Below are 22,777 nucleotides of genomic sequence, written 5' to 3' on the forward strand. Positions count from 1 at the left end.
CTGGGACTAGGAGACCAGCCTTGGCATTCTTGGGCTGGAGGTTAGGGAAGCAGCCTTGGCAGTCGTGGGCTGGAGGTTACAGAATTGATCCCCTGAGCCTACAGTACATGACTGAGATGCCCTTGAGCAAGAGACCTATCCCCCAACTGCTCCCCAGGCGCTGTGGATAGGGCTGCCCACCGCTCCAGGCAAGTGTGCTCACTGCCCACTAGTGTGTGTGTGCACTAGTGTGTATGTGGTGTTTCACTGCACGGCTGGGTTAGACCGTGGAGGTGACATTTCCCCATTGTGGGACTAATAAGGGTCACTTAATCTTAATCTTAATCTAATAAAGTAAGTAAATCTGTGCGTCCGTGTGACAGACAGAGCCTGAGCAGCTCCAACACTGACTATAGGAGAAGCTGAAACTCTAGACCCAACTACGCCACCTACAGACTCACACCCCAAGATTTTTGGTTCTCTGTGGGGGCCTGTTTCACTAGCTTGTCTCCTCACTTGTTTCCTTCTACCGCTACATGTACGTACATATATCCCTCTTCCAATCCATTGAGTAATTCAATGAACCCTCATAAGCAGATGTTCATAATTAGCCCAGATGAGGAGAGGCCTTGGCAGTCATAGGCTGGAGGTTAGGGAACCAGCCTTGGCAATTTTGGGCTGGAGGTTAGGGGACCAGCCTTGGCATTCTTGGGCTGGAGGTTAGGGAAGCAGCCTTGGGAGTAGTGGGCTGGAGGTTAGGGAAGCAGCCTTGGCAGTCGTAGGCTGGAGGTTAGGGAAACAGCCTTGGCAGTCATGGGCTGGAGGTTATGGAATCGATCCCCTGAGCCGACAGTACATGACTGAGATGCCCTTGAGCAAGACACCTATCCCCCAACTGCTCCCCAGGCGCTGTGGATAAGGCTGCCCACTGCCCCGGGCAAGTGTGCTCACTGCCCCTAGTGTGTGTGTGTGCACTAGTGTGTATGTGGTGTTTCACTGCACGGATGGGTTAGACCGTGGAGATAAGATTTCCCCGTTGTGGGACTAATAAGGGTCACTTAATCTTAATCTTAATCTAATAAAGTGAGTAAATCTGTGTGTCCGTGTGACAGACAGAGCCTGAGCAGCTCCAACACTGACTATAAGAGAAGCTGAAACTCTAGATCCTACTTTTACTAGCTTGTCTCCTCACTTATTTCCTTCTACCCCCACATGTACATACATATATCCCTCTTCCAATCCATTGACTGATTCAACGAAACCTCATAAGCAGGTGTTCATAATTAGCCCAGATGAGGAAAGGTGTCAAATAAAAGTACCTAAAACAAAAAACAAACAAACCTCATCAGACATGTTTATTTCACAGGGGGATTTCCTTGTCCAGAGGCAGCAGATGTTCAGGAACAGTTTCTCTCAGTGTTTCTCACCTCCAGGTACCATCCGAGCTATGTTCCTTCAGGCCCAACTGTCTGTGGGAGATGAAGAACCTTCAGCTCTGACTCTCCTGTTATTCTCTGTGATTAACTGGAATTCCTTTTCTCCTCCAGCCTCTCCTGCCTCAGAGTCAGCAGCTCAGTGAAACCTCTCCCTCTCAGACCTTCCAGCTCCAGAGTAGCTGGATTAATTCCAGCAGGGCATCATGGGAAGGGGAGCTCCTATTGGAGTATAGGAGGTTGCTGTGTGTCCTCTTGAGCAAAAGTGCTCCTACTAGAGTTCCTGCACTTCCTGTTGAGCAAACCAGCCATACTGTTCCACAAGTGCTGCTGCTGTCACCACATCTGAGTTACTGGGTTACGAGTGTTTGTAGCAGGTCGGATCCCTTTAGAGGGACACCAAAAAGCTGTGGTGCACAGTGTGCTGGAACACGTACACGTAACCCTGTTTATGACTAGTAGACGCCTGTATTTCCTTTTTCACCCCCATCTGCAGTCGATCAGCTCAGACATGTTTACTATCTAACATTTACCTCTTTAGATCTTTAGCACTGGGGCTACTCGCACATTCATATACAGCAATACCGACATTCAGACAATATCAGAGCATTCAGCTCCTCCAGTGGAGGATGATTCTCTCCAGACTGGTCATTTTAATCAGTCACACATTAGCACAGTTAGCGCTAAGCTAGCTCTCTGCACACCTGGACTTTTCCAGCTCTGCTTTAGTTTAGAGCAGATCAGCGTTTCAGAGCGTGGAAGCAGGAGGAGGAGTTAAACTCAGAGAGAGAACACAGAATGAAAGAGAGTCTATTCAGCTGAGGATTCTGAATGTCAGTAGATTCAGAGAAAGAAGAGCAGCTTTGCTGAAACGCTCGGTTCCTGTTACAGGTACAGCATGACAGAACCAGCAGGAACCGATACTTTCCTGAGATCCAGGAGAGAAATGATGAGGCAGGACGACAGGAGTTCTCTGCAGCTATTTATTAGACATTCTTTTACAAACAACAAAAACAGTTTCAGATCAAAGCTAATAAAACAATAAGAATCATCGGTCAGTGGGGGAAACGTGTGTCCAGCGCTAACATCAGCTCTCTAACTAAAGATGTGTGATGGGGCCATTAGCCAGCGACCCTCAGCGAGGCTTAGTTTCCTCATTTCAATCAGAAACTTATATCTTGACAAAACGATCAGCTTAATGAAAACCCTCTCCTCACACTGCCCCCTGCTGGTGCTGAATAAGAACAGCAAGCAGATCCTCTAAGCTAGAGATTCTCTGCAGCTCATTTATGACTAAACATTATTATGAGGATAATAAATGTATGATTATGATCTCCCAGATAAAACACAACCTGCACCACATTTCAGAGAAGAAAAATACACTATATATGAAAAATGACAATATTCACAAAGACAAATGTGAGCACAGCTTTGTTCACATTGAGGAGCTGTTTCACTAAAACACTGAGTGTAATGACTTTAACCCTTGAAGACTCTCTACTGAAGAGTCCATCATCCATGTGTGGATTGTAGGTGACCAGCAGGTCCAAACTTTATTACACACTTCTATAACCTAAGAATAACTCAGTCAGTTTACACTGTAGTTCATGTAGTTAATGAATAATAAGCTTTTGAATGAAATAAACCTGAGATTATAAGAGGACAATCACTATTAATAGACTCTGATCAAATATAATTAGGTGAGGAAAAACGGATGATCAGAGCAGAAACTTAGTCAAACAGGATTGACAGACCATCAGCCACGATCACCACCATCATTTTTTATCACACAACCTCACAGATGACCCTCCAGAAACCCAGAACCCAGCGTAGAGAGGCTGAGTGAATGTGGAGTGGACTGTATGTAGGAGGGTCATTGTGTCAGAGATGCTGTAGAAGGACAGAATTCCTGCATTGTGATCCACATAAACTCCTATTGTGGAGGAGGCATCTCCTGGGAGAGCGGTTTTAATGTTGTTGTGCCAGAAAGAGAGAAGAGAAGAAGAACAAAACAGACTCCAGGACCGATCATTACGTCCAAACACACACTTATTACCCTCTCCTTTCCTCCTGATCTTTTTATATGAGACTGATATTTTCACAGGTCCGCTCCGCTCAACCTCCCAGTAACAGCGTCCACTCAGACTCTCCACACTCAGCACCTGAGACCTGCGGTCAAATCTCTCTGGATGATCAGAGTAACTCTGGACTACATGACTCCACTTCACCACTTTCTTCTTCTCAGACAGGATGAGTTGATGATGTGCTGTTTTAGGATTCAGAGTCAGCTGACAGAAATCTAAATAAAATCACAAAAAATAAAGAAAATAATCAGTTTATGTTTGTGTTCACAGAAAGTTCTTATTAGAAGAAAAACGTTGTGTTTGTTGTTGTGTTTATTTTCAACGTTAAACGTCTCTACAGTGAGAATTTCAGACGCTGCCTAAAGGCTCAACTTACACTGTAGAAAATCTTCTCTGCTCTTTGGTTCTGAGAGTGATAAAGGAGCTGCTGCAGCTGTGGAGACACAAGAACACACAGGACCACATCAATAGAATAGAATAGAATAGAATAGAATAGAAGAGCCAGCAGGAAGCTCCTCTTACCCTGTGGAGGGATTTTCCTGAACTCCTCTCTGCAGAACTCCTCTAGTCTCTCCTTCAGATCAGAGAGAGCGCTCCTCACTCCATCAAATGAGAGATGGTGATGGACAGAGATGCTGGAGGAGTCCTCAGATCCAGAAGAGACGCTCAGAGACTGAAAACTCTACACAGAGAAAAACAGAATGGAGAAAAAGAGGAATGAAGCAGATCAGACCAAATCAGACTAAAGATGAGCGAGTGATCAGACAGAGCTCTGTTTATTACTGTCTTCATGAACTTTTGCTGAGAGGAGTTTGATGAAGTTGATGATGAACAGGTTCCTCTGTAGATCAGTGATTGTTACCTGGAGGAAATGGATGTGATCCTCTGTGAGTGAAAGCTGCTCCAGCTCAGTGTTTCTCCTCTTTAGATCAGCGATCTCCTGCTCCAGTTTCTCCGAGTGTTCCTCAGCTGCACTCAGTTCAGCCTCCTCCTGAGCTCTGATCAGCTCTGTTAGCTCAGAGCGCTTTTTCTCAATGGAGCAGATCAGTTCAGTCCAGATCCTCTCAGTGTCCTCCACTGCTGTCTGAGCACAGCGCTGTTAAAGCACATACAGAGAGCACATATAGAGCTCCATTTAAAGGAGGACTTCAGTAGAACATCTCATTACACACTTTCACTCCTCACAGTCAATTTAGTACATCAGTTAAGACGGGTTTAGTGTCTGAAGTTTGATTACTCAGGTCTGCACTGGAGCTGTGAGGCTAATGTAGCTAAGCTGTGGAGTAACAGTAGAAATGTTCTATGACTCACTGTGATCTATAAAAATGGTACAGAGACACAGACGAAAGTAAGACTTCTGGACGGCTGCTACTGCTTTCAGCTATGCTAACACACTTTTACGTGCTAACTGGTAGAGTACAGTATCAGCTTGTTAGCTACATTAGCCTCGTAGCTCCAGTGCTGAACCTTCAGAGCCCAAACATGTCTTGTGTGCTGGACTCCATTTGGTGTAATGGGAGGAGAAAGTGTGTGAATTTAATCCCAGAGTGTCCAACACTGAGCTCCTCACTGTCTGACTGGAGGAGAACCTGACTGAGCTCTGAAATATCCAATCTCTGCTCAGTCCTCACCTTAAGAGTGTTCACAGCCTGTTCCAGCTCCTGCAGCTTCTTCTGCTTCTCCTGGATCCTCTGCTGGACTTCTCTCTGCATCTCCTCCAGCTCCCTCTGTCAACAAACACACTATGACTGGGAATCATCACCTACACACATTTGGATTACTGTGCGTTAAAGAAGGTTCATTCCACACCAGCTCACCTCGTCCCTGTCCACTCACCTCATGGAGCTTCATCAAGTTCTGAGCACATGAAATGCTTAAAAAACAGTGTCAGTGCATTGTTTTCAGCATGGTTAGCTAACTGTACTCTGGGCCACAGAACAGTTTGAACTGAGCCACTTCCTGGTTTTTCTGTTGGTTTCAAATGTGTAGGTTTATGGCGGTATTGTTCCATCGCATCCTGTATTATACAAACCCAAAAAAATTGAATTCACCACAGAACAGATCAGATTCTGACTAACAAAAGCTTTACTGACGCAGGTTTAGATGATAATGACTCGAATCATTGGAAAGAAAGTCGAGCAGCTGGTGTTGGAGGGACATAAAGCCAAAACTAAACCTGTTCTGTGGTGTCTCGAACTGTAGCATCCTAGCTAAGCTAATGCTGGCTGGCTCCTTTCTCCTAGCTAGCTTAGCTTAGCTAAACAGGTCCCAACACTGTAGTACAGTTTTGATTCGACTAACTGGCGCTCTGCTGTTACGAGTATAGACGATACAAAGTTATATCAGCGAGGGTGACTGTTTGGTGTTGGACTGACAGAAATCCAAAATTGAACGTGTTCTGTAGTGTTTTAAGCTGGAGGCTCCCAGGCTAAGCTAACACATTATTATACAGTGCTTCCCACAGCAGTACAGCGAAAAAAAACACTCGATTAAAGGATAATGGCTCTTATATGACAGTACAAATTCAAAAGACTGGTGTGGAAGTGACAGGAAGATTAAAGTAGAATTGTTCCAAGGTGCTTTGAGTGGACATGCTGTAGGTTAGTCATTCCACACTGACTAAAAGCACCTTGGAACAATTCTACTTTAATCTTCCTGTCACTTCCACACCAGTCCTTAGAATAGTGAAGTTCATTGTTGTTCTACAGAGCTTTCACACCATCATGTGAGCACTATAAGGCTGAAGATGGTGTTGGCTGGTAAAACATTCACAGACTGCTCTGACTTTATTACTATTGCTGAGGAAGAAAGAGTTTATTCAACACTTCCTCATCCACAACACTTTACACACATTCTTTACACACAAACCCCATTAAACTCAAGAACTGAGACAGTTTAAATCCTTCAGCTGATGCAGTTTAGCTTCATTTAGATCCAGAAGGTCTGTAGTTCTCACCTGTTTCTGGGGTCTTTCTGCTGCAGCTGAGACTGTATTGTGGCCTTTGTGTTCATATTTTGCACACAAATAGCAGATGCTGCTTCGGTCAGTGCGACAGTAGATCTCCATCAGTTTGTCGTGTTGAGAGCAGATCTTCTCTTGTAGTCGTGCGGACACTGTGACCAGCTTGTGCCTTTTCCAAGCAGCACCTTCATAGTGAGGTTGAAGATGACCTTCACAAAAGGAGACCAGACACGTCAGACAGGATTTTGCAGCTTTGCGTTTCCTTCCAGTGCAGAAATCACACTCCACATCTCCAGATCCAGCAGGAGAAGCAGCTCGGTCTTCTGTCTTCTTCAGTTTCTCCAACATTTCAGCTATAAAGTAGCTTCTGCGTAGAACAGGCCTCGGAGTGAAGGTCTCTCTGCACTGGGGGCAGCTGTAGAGCCCCCTCTGATCCTCCTGATCCCAGCAGCCATTAATGCACACCATACAGAAACTGTGTCCACAGGGAACGGTCACTGGATCCTTCAGCAGATCCAGACAGACTGTACAGCTGAACTGGTTCTGATCTACTGAAATACTGGCCTCTGCCATTCTCCTGAGTGTCTACACTGAGAGAGAGAAAGAGAGAAAGAGAGAGAGAGGGAGACTCTGCGATCAGTTTCGTTTTCTCTGAACTGAGTCACTTCCTGTTTTTTCTGTTGGTTTCAAGTGTTACAGAGGAGGAGGAGAAAGAGCGGAGGAGGAGACGCCTGAGGACACAGCCCTGAGGGGCACTGGTGCTCAGTGTGGTGTTGCTGGAGATATTATTACCTATCCTGACTAACTGAGGTCTCTTAGTCAGGAAATCCAGGACCCAGTTATCAGCCAGCTGTTCAGTGCATTCTCTGAGCACTCTGCCCGGTATGCTTTCAGATCCTGGAGCTTTTCATGGGTTGACTCTGTGTAGAGTTCTTCGCACATCAGCTATGGACAGACACAGTACCTGTTCACTTGGAGGAGGTGTGGTTTTCCTCACCGTCGTGCCGTTCTGAGCTTCAAACTGAGCCTAGAAGTTGTTTAGCACGTCTGGAAGGGAGGCATCACTGTCACAAGCAGGTGGAGGTGACTTGTAATTGGTGATGGCCGAATGCCCTGCGACCGTGTGTCAGCAGTGTTTTGAAAATGTTCATGGATTTTCTTTGAGTAGGCACGCTTAGCCTCTTTGATGGCCCAGGAAAGCTTGGCTCTTGCTATCCTGAGGCCTGCCTCATCCCCTGACTTGAAAGCCTTGCCGCGGGTTCTCAGCAGCATGCGCACCTCTGCAGTCATCCATGGTTTCTGGTTGGGGTGAGTTGTGACGAGTTTGGAGACAGTAACATCATCAATGCACTTGCTGATGTAGCCAGTCACTGATTCTGTATACTCCTCCAGGTTGATGGAGTCGCCGGAGGTTGCTGCTTCTCTGAACATCTCCCAGTCAGTGTGCGCAAAAATGTCCTGCAGAGCAGACATAGCTCCTGGTGGCCAGGTTCTCACTTGCTTCTGGTCTGGTTTGGCATGTCTGATGAGCGGTCTGTATGCTGGAATGAGCATCACAGAGATGTGGTCTGAGTAGCTGTAGTGGGGGCAGGGCTCAGCCCTGTATGCGCCGGGGATGTTTGTGTAAAGAAGATCCAGCATGTTAGCCCCCCGGGTTGCCAGTCCACATACTGGTGAAATTTGGGGAGCACTGACTTCAGATTGGCATGGTTGAAATCTCCAGCGACAATAAACAGTCCGTCTGGGCGTGTGTTTTGCAGATTGCTGATAGCGCTGTACAGCTCATTCAGTGCGGCGGTGATGTAAACACACAGTCCCCCACCTCGGGTCTTACCGTACAGCTCAGCGTCTCTGTCCGCACGGAAGCACAACAGGCCATCGAGCTGAAGTCCGGAGTGGAGCTCATCATCCATGTCTCTGTAAAAACGAAAACACAGCAGTCTCTGAACTCACGCTGGGTAGCCCACTGAATCCAGAGGTAGTCCAGTTTATTCTCCAAGGAACAAACGTTTGATAGAAGAAGCGATGGAACAGCTGGTCGTCTGGATTAGCCATTAGCCTAGCGCGTACCCCGCCTTGCTTGCCTCGCTTCCACCTTCTCACGCATCGCTTTCAGCCAGCAGGCTCACGCAGCGCCGTGGATCTTAGCAGGCCTAGCTCGTGCAGCTCTTCCTGCAGTTTGTTTGGAAGTAGAGATTGAGATTGAGGCTGATTTCTCAGCTGTAGCAGGCTCTGGCGATGGTAGACACTGGTGCTGGTTGACGCAGTCATGAAATATAGATTTGGTTGGGTTACACGAAAGATAGTAGACAAAAAACAGCAAAAAAGGCACCGTTTTGCTGTTCCCCGAAGTGGCTGCTGCAGCTACCTGCCACGCCGCCGGAACCATGAACTACAGTGTAAACTGACTGAGTTATTCTTAGGTTAAGGAAGTGTGTAATAAAGGTTCGGACCTGCTGGTCACCTACAATCCACACATGGATGATGGATTTTTCACACTTTTCTAATGAACAAGAAACCACTGAAACTACTGACCTGGATTAGGTGACCATTCAGCCTTCAGCAGTTTAGCCCCACCCACTCCTGATGAAATGACTGAAGTGTTGTTGCTGTACTTTCAGCTCAGACTGTACTGAGACACCAGGACTGTCAGTCAGAACAAAGCTCATTTACATATGGTAGTCTTAAAGGCACAGTAACCAAAAAGGCCTGTTTATTTGTAAGAGAGGTTTCAAAATGATCATTAAATACGAATTATGACTGTTTCAGTTACAAAAACATACACAATTTATAAATTAATAAAATATTATAAAAATGTAGAATATTGGCTGTTTAAGATGAAGTTGTTGAGTCATAAATTTGTACAAAGCTCACAGCTTCATTACACCTTTAAACTTGATCTGCTAAAGTAACATAAAGCTGATATTATAAAATCACCATGACGACCATCATGAGCCCATTACACTGAGAATAGCAGTGTAGCTATCAAAGCTATTTGAGGTTAAAGTCTTCAGTCGAGAGTCTTCAAGGGTTAAAGTCATTACACTCAGTGTTTTAGTGAAGCGGCTCCTCAATGTGAACAAAACTGTGCTCACATTTGTCTTTGTGAATATTGTCATTTTTCATATATGTTGTATTTTTCTTCTCTGAAATGTGGTGGAGGTTGTGTTTTATCTGGGAGATTATAATCATACATTTATTATCCTCATAATAATGTTTAGTCAGAAATGAGCTGCAGAGAATCTCTAGCTTAGAGAATCTACTTGCTGTTCTTATTCAGCACCAGCAGGGGGCAGTGTGAGGAGACGGTTTCATTTAGCTGATCGTTTTGTCGAGATGTAAGTTTCTGTTTGAAATGCGGAAACTAAGCCTCGTTGAGGTTTGCTGGCTAATGGCGCCATCACACATCTTTAGTTAGAGAGCTGATATTTGCGGTTGACACACATTTGGCAACCTTGGCAACCGCCAGGAATACCATAGCAACCGCTTAGGAACACTTTAGCAACAACCTGTGAAACCATAGCAACTGCCTAGCAACAACTTATCAACCACCTGGGATATCATAGCAACCACCTAGCAACACCTTAGCAATTGCTTGGAATACTGTAGCAACAGCATGGCAACCACCTCAGATACCATAGCAACCACCTGGGATAGCACAGCAACCACTAGCAACAATTTAGCAAACACAAGGGATACCACCTAGCAACCACCTGGGGTACCATAGCAACCACCAAGGAACACCTATACAATGACCTCGAATACCATAGCCATTGCCTAGCAATACCTTAGCAACCACCTGGGATACCGTGACCACCACCTAGCAACAACTTAGCAACCTCTTTGGATACCATAGCAACTGCTTAGGAACACTTTAGCAACCACCTGTGATACCATAGCAACTGCCTAGCAACAACTTAGCAACCACCTGGGATACCATAGGAACCACCTAGCAAAACCTTAGCAATTTTCTGGAATACCAGACCACCTAGCAACCACCTCAAATACCATAGCAATCACCTGATATACCACAGCAACCACCTAGCAACAATTTAGCAACCACATGGGACAGCACAGCAACCACCTAGCAACACTTTAGCAATGACTTTAGATACCATAGCCATTGCCTATCGACACCTTAGCAACCTACTGGGATACTCTAACCAACATCTAGCAACACCCTAAAAATGTCCTAGGATACCATAGTAACCACCTAGCAACACCTTAGCAACCCCCTGGGATACCATGTCAACCACCTAGCGACAACTTAGTGACCACCTGGAATTCCACAGCATCTACCTATAAACACTCTATAAAATACCATAGCAACCACCTGACAAAACCTTAGCAAACGTTCTCGAATCGATTAAGCTGCACAGTCTCTCTGCATTTTCTACAGGAAACACACTTTTCTAGTTGGTTCTACTTCCTCACTGTTTAAACCCTTGATTGAATGACGGAGGAGAACTGGGAACTCCAGCTGGTGAGGAAAGAACTCTGGAATCCAATCAAGGCTCTGTTAGAACGACAGACCAGCTGTACGAATGGAGAAGGAGAAACACTGCAAGGATTGCATGGCAACAGAAACACTCGCACCACAGCGACTCCAAGGAACCTCTAAACTCAGGGCTCCTCTGGGTCTCAGGCTGGGAACCGTCTCGTTCTCCCTGCGGCCGATGGAGTTCAGGAACGCTGGCGCCGGAAAGCAGCAGCATCCATCTGCAGAACCGCAGCACCACAGCTTTAGACCCCACACTGTCAGACCTGCACTCTCAGCTCCTGATCCTCTGATTAGGACCTGCAGCACTTTCAGCTCTCAGAGTGCAGCAGTAGACTTTCCTTTAAATCTGCAGTGTGATAATCAGGTACAGCTGAGACTGAAAGATCATAATCAGCTGTATAATAGAATCATAATCCTCATATGAGAGTGTAATCTGTGTTGCTGCTGATAGAGATTCAGCTCCATTCCCTCATCAATGGTTTACACTTACAGATGATGAGCAGGTTGATGAAATTACGGCTTGTTTCTGCTGTAAAGTGATAAATAAGACAGAGCTTTTCTTTCTTTTCCTCCAACATATAAAACACGTCTAGCGTGGAGCCCATGAGTCTCAGTCATTCCAGCGTTTTCCTGACAGACGCTCCACCTGTGTGTCAAATCCAGCAGAACTCTGTCCGTTCAGGGGAGCGATTTCTGTTCTAGACGCTTTTCCTCTCCAGAAGCTGATGGAGAACTGCAGCTCCTGCAGCTCCGTCTTCAGACTCATCATCATCCTACACCTTCACTCATCTGTCACCGGGTCCTGCGTCCCAGCAGAGACAGTCCTCAATAACATCTTCTTCATTCCCTCCACTCCACATGATCAGCCCTCTGGGGCCCCATCCATTTCTCCGGGTTTGACCTGTAGGCCTGGTGGCTCCTCTAACCCAGAAGAGGAGGTTAATCCGTGTTTCAGACGATCAGTAACACACACATTAATGAAGATCCAGAACAGTTTAGCATCTCTCAGGGGTTAGAATGCTAATCCAGACCCACAGGACACTCTGCACAGTGTTCACTTACTGCTGGCTTCAAAGGACATATTTGGTTCTAAAGCTTCACATTTAGGTTAGAACTCACAGTCAGTGTCGTGTGTTCATTTACAAACATAAACGTCTGATTCGTTAACTGTTTAACCCTTAAACTAGCGTTAACGAGCGTGACCTCATCTCCGCCTCTCTACCTCGTCTTAGACCAGTTAACATTATAAGCGTTCGAGCTGAGTTTAAGTGGTATTAGCTTTCTTTCATTTGATGTGTAGCTGCATTAGCAACACTGTAACTCTTTCTTTCATCACCATCATTTAAGGTTAAACAAGCTAAGCAAAACAGCAAACAGCGCATTAGTGATTTCCCTTCATCAAATGAGGAACAGATTACATGTGACTGTGTTATGTTACTACTATAACGTGTATGTGTCTGAGATGGGGGCAGTCATGGGCTGGAGGTTAGGGAACCAGCCTTGGCAGTCGTGGGCTGGAGGTTATGGACTCGATTCCCTGAGCCGACAGTACATGACTGACGTGCCCTTGAGCAAGACACCTATCCCCCAACTGCTCCCGGGCGCTGTGGATAGGGCTGCCCACCGCTCCGGGCAAGTGTGCTCACTGCCCCCTAGTGTGTGTGTGTGCACTAGTGTGTATGTGGTGTTTCACTGCACGGCTGGGTTAGACCGTGGAGGTGAAATTTCCCCATTGTGGGACTAATAAGGGTCACTTAATCTTAATCTTAATCTAATAAAGTGAGTAAATCTGTGCGTCCGTGTGACAGACAGAGCCTGAGCAGCTCCAACACTGACTATAGGAGAAGCTGAAACTCTAGACCCAACTATGCCACCTACAGACTCACACCCCAAGATTTTTGGTTCTCTGTGGGGGCCTGTTTTACTAGCTTGTCTGCTCACTTATTTCTTTCTACCCCTTCATGTACGTACATATATCCCTCTTCCAATCCATTGACTGATTCAGTGAAACCTCATGAGCAGGTGTTACCATAATTAGCCCAGATGGGGGGAGATGTCAAAATAAAAGTACCTATAAAACCCTCATCAGACATGTTTATTTCACAGGGGGATTTCCTTGTCCAGAGGCAGCAGATGTTCAGGAACAGTTTCTCTCAGTGTTTCTCACCTCCAGGTACCATCAGAGCTACGTTCCATCAGGCCCAACTGTCTGTGGGAGATGAAGAACCTTCAGCTCTGACTCTCCTGTTATTCTCTGTGATTAACTGGAGTTCCTTTTCTCCTCCAGCCTCTCCTGCCTCAGAGTCAGCCGCTCAGTGAAAGGTCACCCTCTGAGAGCCCTCAGACCTTCCAGCTCCAGAGTAGCTGGATTAATTCCAGCAGGGCATCATGGGAAGGGGAGCTCCTATTGGAGTATAGGAGGTTGCTGTGTGTCCTCTTGAGCAAAAGTGCTCCTACTAGAGTTCCTGCACTTCCTGTTGAGCAAACCAGCCATACTGTTCCACAAGTGCTGCTGCTGTCACCACATCTGAGTTACTGGGTTACGAGTGTTTGTAGCAGGTCGGATCCCTTTAGAGGGACACCAAAAAGCTGTAGTGCACAGTGTGCTGGAACACGTACACGTAACCCTGTTTATGACTAGTAGACGCCTGTATTTCCTTTTTCACCCCCATCTGCAGTCGATCAGCTCAGACATGTTTACTGTCTTACATTTACCTCTTTAGATCTTTAGCACTGGGGCTACTCGCACATTCATATACAGCAATACAGACATTCAGACAATATCAGAGCATTCAGCTCCTCCAGTGGAGGATGATTCTCTCCAGACTGGTCATTTTAATCAGTCACACATTAGCACAGTTAGCGCTAAGCTAGCTCTCTGCACACCTGGACTTTTCCAGCTCTGCTTTAGTTTAGAGCAGATCAGCGTTTCAGAGCGTGGAAGCAGGAGGAGGAGTTAAACTCAGAGAGAGAACACAGAATGAAAGAGAGTCTATTCAGCTGAGGATTCTGAATGTCAGTAGATTCAGAGAAAGAAGAGCAGCTTTGCTGAAAATGCTCGGTTCCTGTTACAGGTACAGCATGACAGAACCAGCAGAACCGATACTTTCCTGAGATCCAGGAGAGAAATGATGAGGCAGGACGACAGGAGTTCTCTGCAGGTGTTTATTAGACATTCTTTTACAAACAAACAAAAACAGTTTCAGATCAAAGCTAATAAAACAATAAGAATCATCGGTCAGTGGGGGAAACGTGTGTCCAGCGCTAACATCAGCTCTCTAACTAAAGATGTGTGATGGGGCCATTAGCCAGCGACCCTCAGCGAGGCTTAGTTTCCTCATTTCAATCAGAAACTTAGATCTCGACAAAACGATCAGCTTAATGAAAACCATCTCCTCACACTGCCCCCTGCTGGTGCTGAATAAGAACAGCAAGCAGATTCTCTAAGCTAGAGATTCTCTGCAGCTCATTTCTGACTAAACATTATTATGAGGAAAATAAATGTATGATTATAATCTCCCAGATAAAACACAACCTGCACCACATTTCAGAGAAGAAAAATACACTATATATGAAAAATGACAATATTCACAAAGACAAATGTGAGCACAGCTTTGTTCACATTGAGGAGCCGCTTCACTAAAACACTGAGTGTAATGACTTTAACCCTTGAAGACTCTCTACTGAAGACTTTAACCTCAAATAGCTTTAACAGCTACACTGCTATTCTCAGTGTAATGGGCTCATGATGGTCGTCATGGTGACTTTATAATAACATCAGCTTTATGATAATTTAGCAGATCAAGTTTAAAGGTGTAATGAAGCCGTGAGGTTTGTACAAATTTATGACTAAACAACTTCATTTTAAACAACAAATATTCTATATTTTTACTGTATTTTATTCATTTCGTTTTCTGTAACTGAAACGGTAATTATCCATATTTAATAATCATTTTGAAACCTCTCTTAGAATTAAACAGGCTAATTTTGTTACTGTGCCTTGAAAACTGATACATGTAAATGAGCTCTGATATGATTGGCTGTCCTGGTGCTTTGTTCAAAAACAGTCTGAGCTGAAAGTGCAGTAACAATACTCCGTATCACTTCAGCAGGAGTGGGTGGGGCTAAACTGCTGAAGGCTGAATGGTCACCTAATCCAGGTCAGTAGTTTCACTGGTTTCTTGTTCATTAGAAAAGTGTGAAAAAGTCCATCATCCATGTGTGGATTGTAGGTGACCAGCAGGTCCGAACCTTTATTACACACTTCTATAACCTAAGAATAACTCAGTCAGTTATCACTGTAGTTCATGTAGTTAATGAATAATAAGCTTTAGAATGTAATAAGCCTGAGATTATTAGAGGATAATCACTATTAATAGACTCTGATCAGATATAATTAGATGAGGAAAAAGGGATGATGAGAGCACAAACAGGATTCACAGACCATCAGCCACAATCAACACCATCATTTTTATCACACAACTTCACAGATGACCCTCCAGAAACCCAGAACCCAGCGTAGAGAGGCTGAGTGAATGTGGAGTGGACTGTATGTAGGAGGGTCATTGTGTCAGAGACGCTGTAGAAGGACAGAATTCCTGCACTGTGATCCACATAAACTCCTATTGTGGAGGATAAAGCTGCTGGGAGCTTAGTTTTACTTTTGTTGTGCCAGAAAGAGAGAGAAAACAGAGAAGAAGAAAAGCACAGACTCCAGGACTGATCATTATGTCCAAACAAACACTCATCACCCCGTCCTTTCCTACTGATCTTTTTATATGAGACTGATATTTTCACAGGTCCGTTCTGCTTAACCTCCCAGTAACAGCGTCCACTCAGACTCTCCACACTCAGCACCTGAGACCTGCAGTCAAATCTCTCTGGATGATCAGAGTAACTCTGGACTACATGACTCCACTTCACCACTCTGTTGCTCTCAGACAGGATGAGTTGATGATGTGCTGTGTTAGGATTCAGAGTCAGCTGACAGAAATCTAAATAAAATCACAATAAAATAAAGAAAATAATCAGTTTATGTTTGTGTTCACAGAAAGTTCTTATTAGAAGAAAAACGTTGTGTTTGTTGTGTTTATTTTCAACTTTAACGTCTCTACAGTGAGAATTTCAGACGCTGCCTAAAGGCTCAACTTACACTGTAGAAAATCTTCTCTGCTCTTTGGTTCTGAGAGTGATAAAGGATCTGCTGCAGCTGTGGAGACACAAGAACACACAGGACCACATCAATAGAATAGAATAGAATAGAATAGAATAGAATAGAAGAGCCAGCAGGAAGCTCCTCTTACCCTGTGGAGGGATTTTCCTGAACTCCTCTCTGCAGAACTCCTCTAGTCTCTCCTTCAGATCAGAGAGAGCGCTCCTCACTCCATCAAATGAGAGATGGTGATGGACAGAGATGCTGGAGGAGTCCTCAGATCCAGAAGAGACGCTCAGAGACTGAAAACTCTACACAGAGGAAAAACAGAATGGAGAAAAAGAGGAATGAAGCAGATCAGACCAAATCAGACTAAAGATGAGCGAGTGATCAGACAGAGCTCTGTTTATTACTGTCTTCATGAACTTTAGCTGAGAGGAGTTTGATGAAGTTGATGATGAACAGGTTCCTCTGTAGATCAGTGATTGTTACCTGGAGGAAATGGATGTGATCCTCTGTGAGTGAAAGCTGCTCCAGCTCAGTGTTTCTTCTCTTTAGATCAGCGATCTCCTGCTCCAGTTTCTCCAGGAGTTCTTCAGCTGCACTCAGTTCAGCCTCCTCCTGAGCTCTGATCAGCTCTGTTAGCTCAGAGCGCTTTTTCTCAATGGAGCAGATCAGTTCAGTCCAGATCCTCTCAGTGTCCTCCACTGCTGTCTGAGCACAGCGCTGTTAGAGCACATACAGAGAGCACATATAGAGCTCCATTTAAAGGAGGACTTCAGTAGAACATCTCATTACACACTTTCACTCCTCACAGTCAGTGTAGTCCATCAGTTCAGACGGGTTTAGTGTCTGAAGTTTGATTACTCAGGTCTGCACTGGAGCTGTGAGGCTAATGTAGCTAAACTGTGGAGTAACACTAGAAATATTCTATGACTCACTGTGATCTATAAAAATGGTACAGAGACACAGACGAAAGTGAGACTTCTGGACGGCTGCTACTGCTTTCAGCTATGCTAACACACTTTTACGTGCTAACTGGTAGAGTACAGTATCAGCTTATTAGCTACATTAGCCTTGTAGCTCCAGTGCTGAACCTTCAGAGCCCAAACGTGTCTTGTGTGCTGGACTCCATTTGGTGTAATGGGAGGAGAAAGTGTGTGAATTTAATCCCAGAGTGTCCAACACTGAGCTCCTCACTGTCTGACTGGAGGAGAACCTGACTGAGCTCTGAAATATCCAATCTCTGCTCAGTCCTCACCTTAAGACTGTTCACAGCCTGTTCCAGCTCCTGCAGCTTCTTCTGTTTCTCCTGGATCCTCTGCTGGACGTCTCTCTGCAACTCCTCCAGCTCCCTCTGTCAACAAACACACTTTATGACTGGGAACCAACACCTACAGACATTTGGATTAACATGAAGACATGACATTTTTGCTCAAGTGAGCACATTGTTGTCACCACAAATTACTTTTTTGGAGAATTTCTTTTAAATACTGAGTTTAAGGTCAGGATTGGGTTTAGCTGTAGTATTGTTTGCAGTAACATAAAATCAATAGAAACTATAATTATAAGTAAAAGAGAGAAAAAGAGGGTCTGGATGATGGAACCAGGGTGGGTTATTTTTAAGATCACAAATTAATAAACGGTGCTGATACCTTCCATGTGTGAACTTTGACCTTCCTAAACATTAATCTAACACCAGACGTAGGTGACCTTTAACCTACGCCTGGACACGCCCCCGCAGGACACACCTCTGCTATTTATTAACATCAAACAGGTTAAATTCATTACTAACTAAACTACTAGTTACTAACACGTGTGACCTTTGCCCTCTCAAAAATAACTGATGTGACTGTTGACCTAAAACTCATAAGTCAAAGTTTAGTCAGTTGCCGCCCCACATTGTATATTATCACCTACAAACATTTGGAGTAATGTGAGTTCAAGAAGGGCTCACGTCGTCCCTTTGCACTCACGTCATGGATTTTCATAAAGACACTTCAGTTTACAGCACTTTTCTGTAGTTTATGAAAGTTGATTTGTAAATCCTGTGATTTCCTTTTTAGAGCTTTATTTATTCTGAGCTTCTTCAGTCAAATAACTCATTTTCAAACAAATACTAAACCAGGAAGTAATTAGAGCTTGTCTGTAATCAATTTGATATGATTGATACAATTGATCTGATATTGTCGCCATCATACAGACGGCAGACCTCAACGTTGTCCAGATGGCCGTTAACACTCAGGGCCAGCTCCTCGGACAACACAACCAGTTTCTCTTTGATTTCACTCAGTCTATCGGTGAGTTAAAATCACAACAGGGTGAGCAACAGACTCAATTGGCTCAGCTTATCACTGGGGTTAAAGCTCTGTCTACCCAGATTCAACATCTGTCTGGTAGTGTTTCGGAATCAACTAGTTCTTACGAGGGGCTCAGTACTTTTTCTCTTAGTAAGCCCGACAAATTTGTTGGAAACCCTGAGAAATGTTGTGGGTTTTTGCTACAATGCTCAGTGTTTTTCAGCAATTCTACCCCTAGCTCTGATCAGGCTTAAATATCATTTTTGGTTGCTGTCCTATAAGGCTTTGGAGTGGGCTACAGCAGTCTGGAGTTATGTTACGGATAAATCATATGAACAGTTTTTTGACAGACTTCTGCAATGTTTTTGATCACCCTCGTAAGGGACGCTCTAGTGGTCAACTCCTATTCCACCTCCGTCAAGGTAATCGTTCAGTGGCCGTGTATGCCCTGGACTGAATTCAGACATGTTAACACAACTAGCATGTAGAGATGATGAACTGACCTTAGATCAACTAATTGCTATGTCAATCCATCTGTTGCCCTTGAACAGCTTAGAGGAGCCGATCATTACTAAGCTAGACCTCTACAGTGCTTATAATCTAATTTGAGTCGGAGAAGGAGATGATTGGAAAACCACTTTTGTGACCTCTAGAGGTCATCATGAGTACCAAGTTATGCCTTTCGGACTCCCTAACTCCCCCTCTGTGTTCCAATTGCTCATTAATGATGTCCTACGGGGCATGATTGGGAGGTTTGTCATTGTATACACAGATGATATCCTAGATTATTCCCCTGATTTGGAAACCCGCATTAAGCATGCTTGTCAGGTACTTCGCAGGCTATTGGATAATCAGCTGTATGTGAAAGGAGAGAAATGTAAAAGGCAAACTGCTATGCAAACTGTCTCTTTCTTTTTGTCATTAGTGCCTCTGGGGTGGTCATGGATGATCACAAGGTAGAGGCTATGGTTAACTGGTTCATCCCCACATCAGTAAAAGAACTGCAGAGATTTTTAGAATCTGCCAATTTTTATCATAGGTTTATTCAAAACTTCAGGTCCATCTTCCCTGTTCATCAATGGAGCCGAAGTGGAGAGAGTCAGCAGGGTGACGTTTCTCGGCATACACCTCACTGATGACCTCACCTTGTCCCTCCACACCAACACTATTGTGAGATCTGCCCGTCAGTGTCTCTTCTTCCTGCGCAGGCTCAGGAAGTTTGGTCTGCCTCCTCAGATCCTCACCAACTTCTACAGATGCACCATAGAGAGCTTCCTCACAGGCTGCATCACTGCCTGGTGCAGGAGCTGCACCGCCTGCGACCGCAGGGCCCTAAAGGAGTGGTGAGGACGGCAGAAGCCATCATAGGCAACAAACTACCAGCCTTACAGGACGTCTACCAGTCCTGTTGCCTCAGGAAGACCAAAAAGATCCGGTCTGACAGCGTCACCCAGCACACAGCCTGTTCACCATCCTGCCATCAGGCAGGAGATTCCGCAGCATTCAGGCTAGAACAACACGGTTAATGAACAGTTTCTACCCACAGGCTGTCAGACATCTGAACAAGCTGTGAGGCTGTGGGTCCTTCACCAACTTCCATTTCACTCAGTCACTCTGTCAGTATTATTATTGTATCATATGACTGCTATGGACAATAACACTTTAAACACTGTCACTTTAAATAACAATAACACTAGTAATAAGTAATAAATCACTTTAAAATGTATATACTGTTCACAGATTATCCCTTGTTTAATATAAATATATTTGTACATAGCAGAGAGGATTCTTTTCTCCTTACATAGGTCCCTCCTGTCTCTATATTCTGTGTATATTTTGTGTATATTTAATATATTTCAGTTTTAGTATTTTCTTGTATTATTATTTTTACTTTGTTTTACTTTCTGTAGAGTGATTACCGCCTGACTCCTCAGGAGGGTACTGTTACGTTTCCCTCCGTTTTTGCTGTCTCTGCCTACCAGCCTCCGGACTCCATTACCCAGAACCCCACTCCTGATCACATGACCACCAACCTCCCTCACATGACTCTCCAACGTTCTTCCACAACTGACTACTGATCACTCAGATCTGTTCCTTGTTATGGTTACCTGCTGGTTCAGTATATAAACCTGGGCTTTAGCTTAGCATATTGCACATTGCCCTTGTTATCAGAGCCTTACTGAGCCTTCCATTGTGTCTGTTTGCCATTTTGTGAATGAACCTTGCTTTGTTTTCTTTGACCTCACCTTTTTGTCCTGTCCTCTCAATATTGTGATTACTGGCTTGACCCTGTTTCTGTTTTTGGTAATAATTCACATTTTTTATAGAAATATACAAATACTATGTAAAACCTTAATTTTGCAAAAATAATTTTGAAAACTGACTGAAAGATTAAATTACAATGATGAATTATTGCACAATCTGGCCTAAAAAGAGTAAACCATTGCTAGATTAGACCATTGCTATACAATCCCAGGCAGTTCCTGAGGTTTTGCTAGGCTGTTTTTATGTTATCCCAAATTGACTGAACTTACTTTCTGCTTGAACAGTTTCATGTAAATCCAGGACATGTCTGGAACTGCTGTAGGTGAGTCAGTGTGGAGTGACCCAGTAGTGAAGTTCACTGTTGTTCTACAGAGCTTTCACACCATCATGTGAGCACTATAAGGCTGAAGAGGGTGTTGGCTGGTAAAACATTCACAGACTGCTCTGACTTTATTACTATTGCTGAGGAAGAAAGAGTTTATTCAACACTTCCTCATCCACAACACTTTACACACATTCTTTACACACAAACCCCATTAAACTCAAGAACTGAGACAGTTTAAATCCTTCAGCTGATGCAGTTTAGCTTCATTTAGATCCAGAAGGTCTGTAGTTCTCACCTGTTTCTGGGTTCTCTCTGCTGCAGCTGAGACTGTATCGTGGCCTTTGTGGTCATCCACTGTACACAAATAGCAGATGCAGCTTCGGTCAGTGCGACAGTAGATCTCCATCAGTTTGTTGTGTTGAGAGCAGATCTTCTCTTGTAGTCGTGTGGACGCTTTGACCAGCTTGTGCTTTTTTAAAGGAGGAACTTCATAGTGAGGTTTAAGATGATCTTCACAAAAGGAGACCAGACACGTCAGACAGGATTTTGCAGCTTTGCGTTTCCTCCCAGTGCAGAAATCACACTCCGCATCTCCAGATCCAGCAGGAGGAGCAGCTCGGACTTCTGTGTTCTTCAGTTTCTTCAACATTTCAGCCATAATGTTGTTTCTGCGTAGAACAGGCCTCGGAGTGAAGGTCTCTCTGCAAGGGGAGAGAGAAAGAAAGAGAGAGAGAGACCAGAAGTCTGAGGTCTGGTTTGTGTTTTCTGAACTAAGTGAGTCACTTCCTGGTCTTTCCATTAAAGTGCCACAGAGGGAGGAGGAGAAAGAGAGAAGGAGGAGAAACAGGACATCTCTGTTTTGTAGAGTAGGCTGCGGCAGAATACATTGGGTGTGTCCCAAAACCTAGCGAGCTCTCTTAGTAGCCGCTCTCTACATAGACAGCTGTCTAAGTCGGCAGCATTCTAACCATCATCTCTCCTTATAAGACAGATAAATGAGATGCTCTAGTTAGACAGCAATGACGTCACCACTTGTTCCCACTTGTTCCTGTTTACTGACCTCAGCCATCAGAATCACATCAGCATTTTACCACCATGGATCATGCTCTGGCGGTTTATATAGCGATTTTAATTGTATTTGCTCTGAATGAAAACTATAGACGACAGTTGTGGTAAAATGCTGAATTTAAGAATTAAAGTGCTACTTGCTGCTTTAGAGCACTAAACCCTTTCTCCATATCATACAAGGTTGTGATGGTTGTCAGTCCCACTTCTGAACGGTAGAGACTTCAGTTTCTAAAATAAATGCAAATCTGTAATCTAACCTCAGTTTGCTTTCTTTTGCATAGCTGAATTCTTAATTTTTTTAATTACAGTACAAATATACTATTAATCTTCACCTCTGTCTTAAAATCTGGAACTTACCTTGTATTTCTTTTTTAGGTTGTGCCACCTTTTCCTGTAGCCCAAATTACAAAGGATAGTCCTAAGAAACAAAATCAAATTAGGGGTTTTAACTTTCTTAGAGAATAAGTAAAGACAGATTAAAACATTATTCAGCTAAAATTCTAACCAGATTAGGAAAGTGTTCAATCACACAAGCAAATTACTTCTACTTAGTTTTGAGTTATGATTAGCTAATGTTACATTTTATACTATTATATAATTTATTGTATAACTGAGCGTGCATGACTAACTCCTTAGTGTCTAATCGTATCTGCAGAGTGTGGCTGCAGGTTTTCCTGATTAATTGATTTCCTGATTAAGAGGAATCAG

The 22,777-nt window shown here is 44.2% G+C and overlaps 2 protein-coding genes and 1 pseudogene across 3 annotated transcripts; 1 reads left to right on the top strand and 2 right to left on the bottom strand.

Annotated features, from left to right (window-relative positions):
• LOC118800576 overlaps nucleotides 1–22,777 on the top strand; it is an 81,126-nt pseudogene that overhangs the window by 10,856 nt on the left and 47,493 nt on the right.
• Nucleotides 2,382–21,772, bottom strand: LOC118800567 (E3 ubiquitin/ISG15 ligase TRIM25-like). 2 transcript variants are annotated; one of them, XM_036560833.1, is made up of 6 exons: nucleotides 21,297–21,772; nucleotides 5,128–5,223; nucleotides 4,359–4,592; nucleotides 4,019–4,178; nucleotides 3,873–3,929; nucleotides 2,382–3,711 (listed from the first exon to the last, which is right to left on the bottom strand). In XM_036560833.1, exons 1-6 carry the CDS (start codon nucleotides 21,657–21,659, stop codon nucleotides 3,188–3,190), a joined length of 1,434 nt encoding a protein of 477 aa, XP_036416726.1. In that variant the 5' UTR covers nucleotides 21,660–21,772; the 3' UTR covers nucleotides 2,382–3,187. The 2 variants fall into 2 exon arrangements, with proteins under 2 accessions (XP_036416726.1, XP_036416725.1); XM_036560832.1 differs by lacking the exon at nucleotides 21,297–21,772 and adding an exon at nucleotides 6,453–7,132.
• On the bottom strand, nucleotides 15,123–21,337 carry LOC118800571 (tripartite motif-containing protein 16-like). The gene is made up of 6 exons (XM_036560841.1): nucleotides 20,946–21,337; nucleotides 17,373–17,468; nucleotides 16,604–16,837; nucleotides 16,263–16,422; nucleotides 16,112–16,168; nucleotides 15,123–15,953 (listed from the first exon to the last, which is right to left on the bottom strand). Exons 1-6 carry the CDS (start codon nucleotides 20,979–20,981, stop codon nucleotides 15,406–15,408), a joined length of 1,131 nt encoding a protein of 376 aa, XP_036416734.1. The 5' UTR covers nucleotides 20,982–21,337; the 3' UTR covers nucleotides 15,123–15,405.

The sequence above is a fragment of the Colossoma macropomum genome, unplaced genomic scaffold (assembly GCF_904425465.1).
Source record: "Colossoma macropomum unplaced genomic scaffold, Colossoma_macropomum, whole genome shotgun sequence".
Classification (NCBI taxonomy): Eukaryota; Metazoa; Chordata; class Actinopteri; order Characiformes; family Serrasalmidae; genus Colossoma; species Colossoma macropomum.

Bases quoted from the DNA above. Each gene is read 5' to 3' on its own strand.
- LOC118800567 (XM_036560832.1), bottom strand. From the start codon at position 7,031: ATGGCAGAGGCCAGTATTTCAGTAGATCAGAACCAGTTCAGCTGTACA. The intron at 5,224-6,452 runs GTGAGAACTACA...GTTTGTTGACAG, and splicing joins CAGAAAGACCCCAGAAACAG to AGGGAGCTGGAGGAGATGCA. The intron at 3,930-4,018 runs GTAAGAGGAGCT...GTGTCTCCACAG, and splicing joins CAGGAAAATCCCTCCACAGG to CTGCAGCAGCTCCTTTATCA.
- LOC118800571 (XM_036560841.1), bottom strand. From the start codon at position 20,981: ATGTCCTGGATTTACATGAAACTGTTCAAGCAGAAA. The intron at 16,838-17,372 runs GTGAGGACTGAG...GTGCTCTAACAG, and splicing joins AGGCTGTGAACAGTCTTAAG to CGCTGTGCTCAGACAGCAGT. The intron at 16,423-16,603 runs GTAACAATCACT...TCCTCTGTGTAG, and splicing joins ATCACATCCATTTCCTCCAG to AGTTTTCAGTCTCTGAGCGT.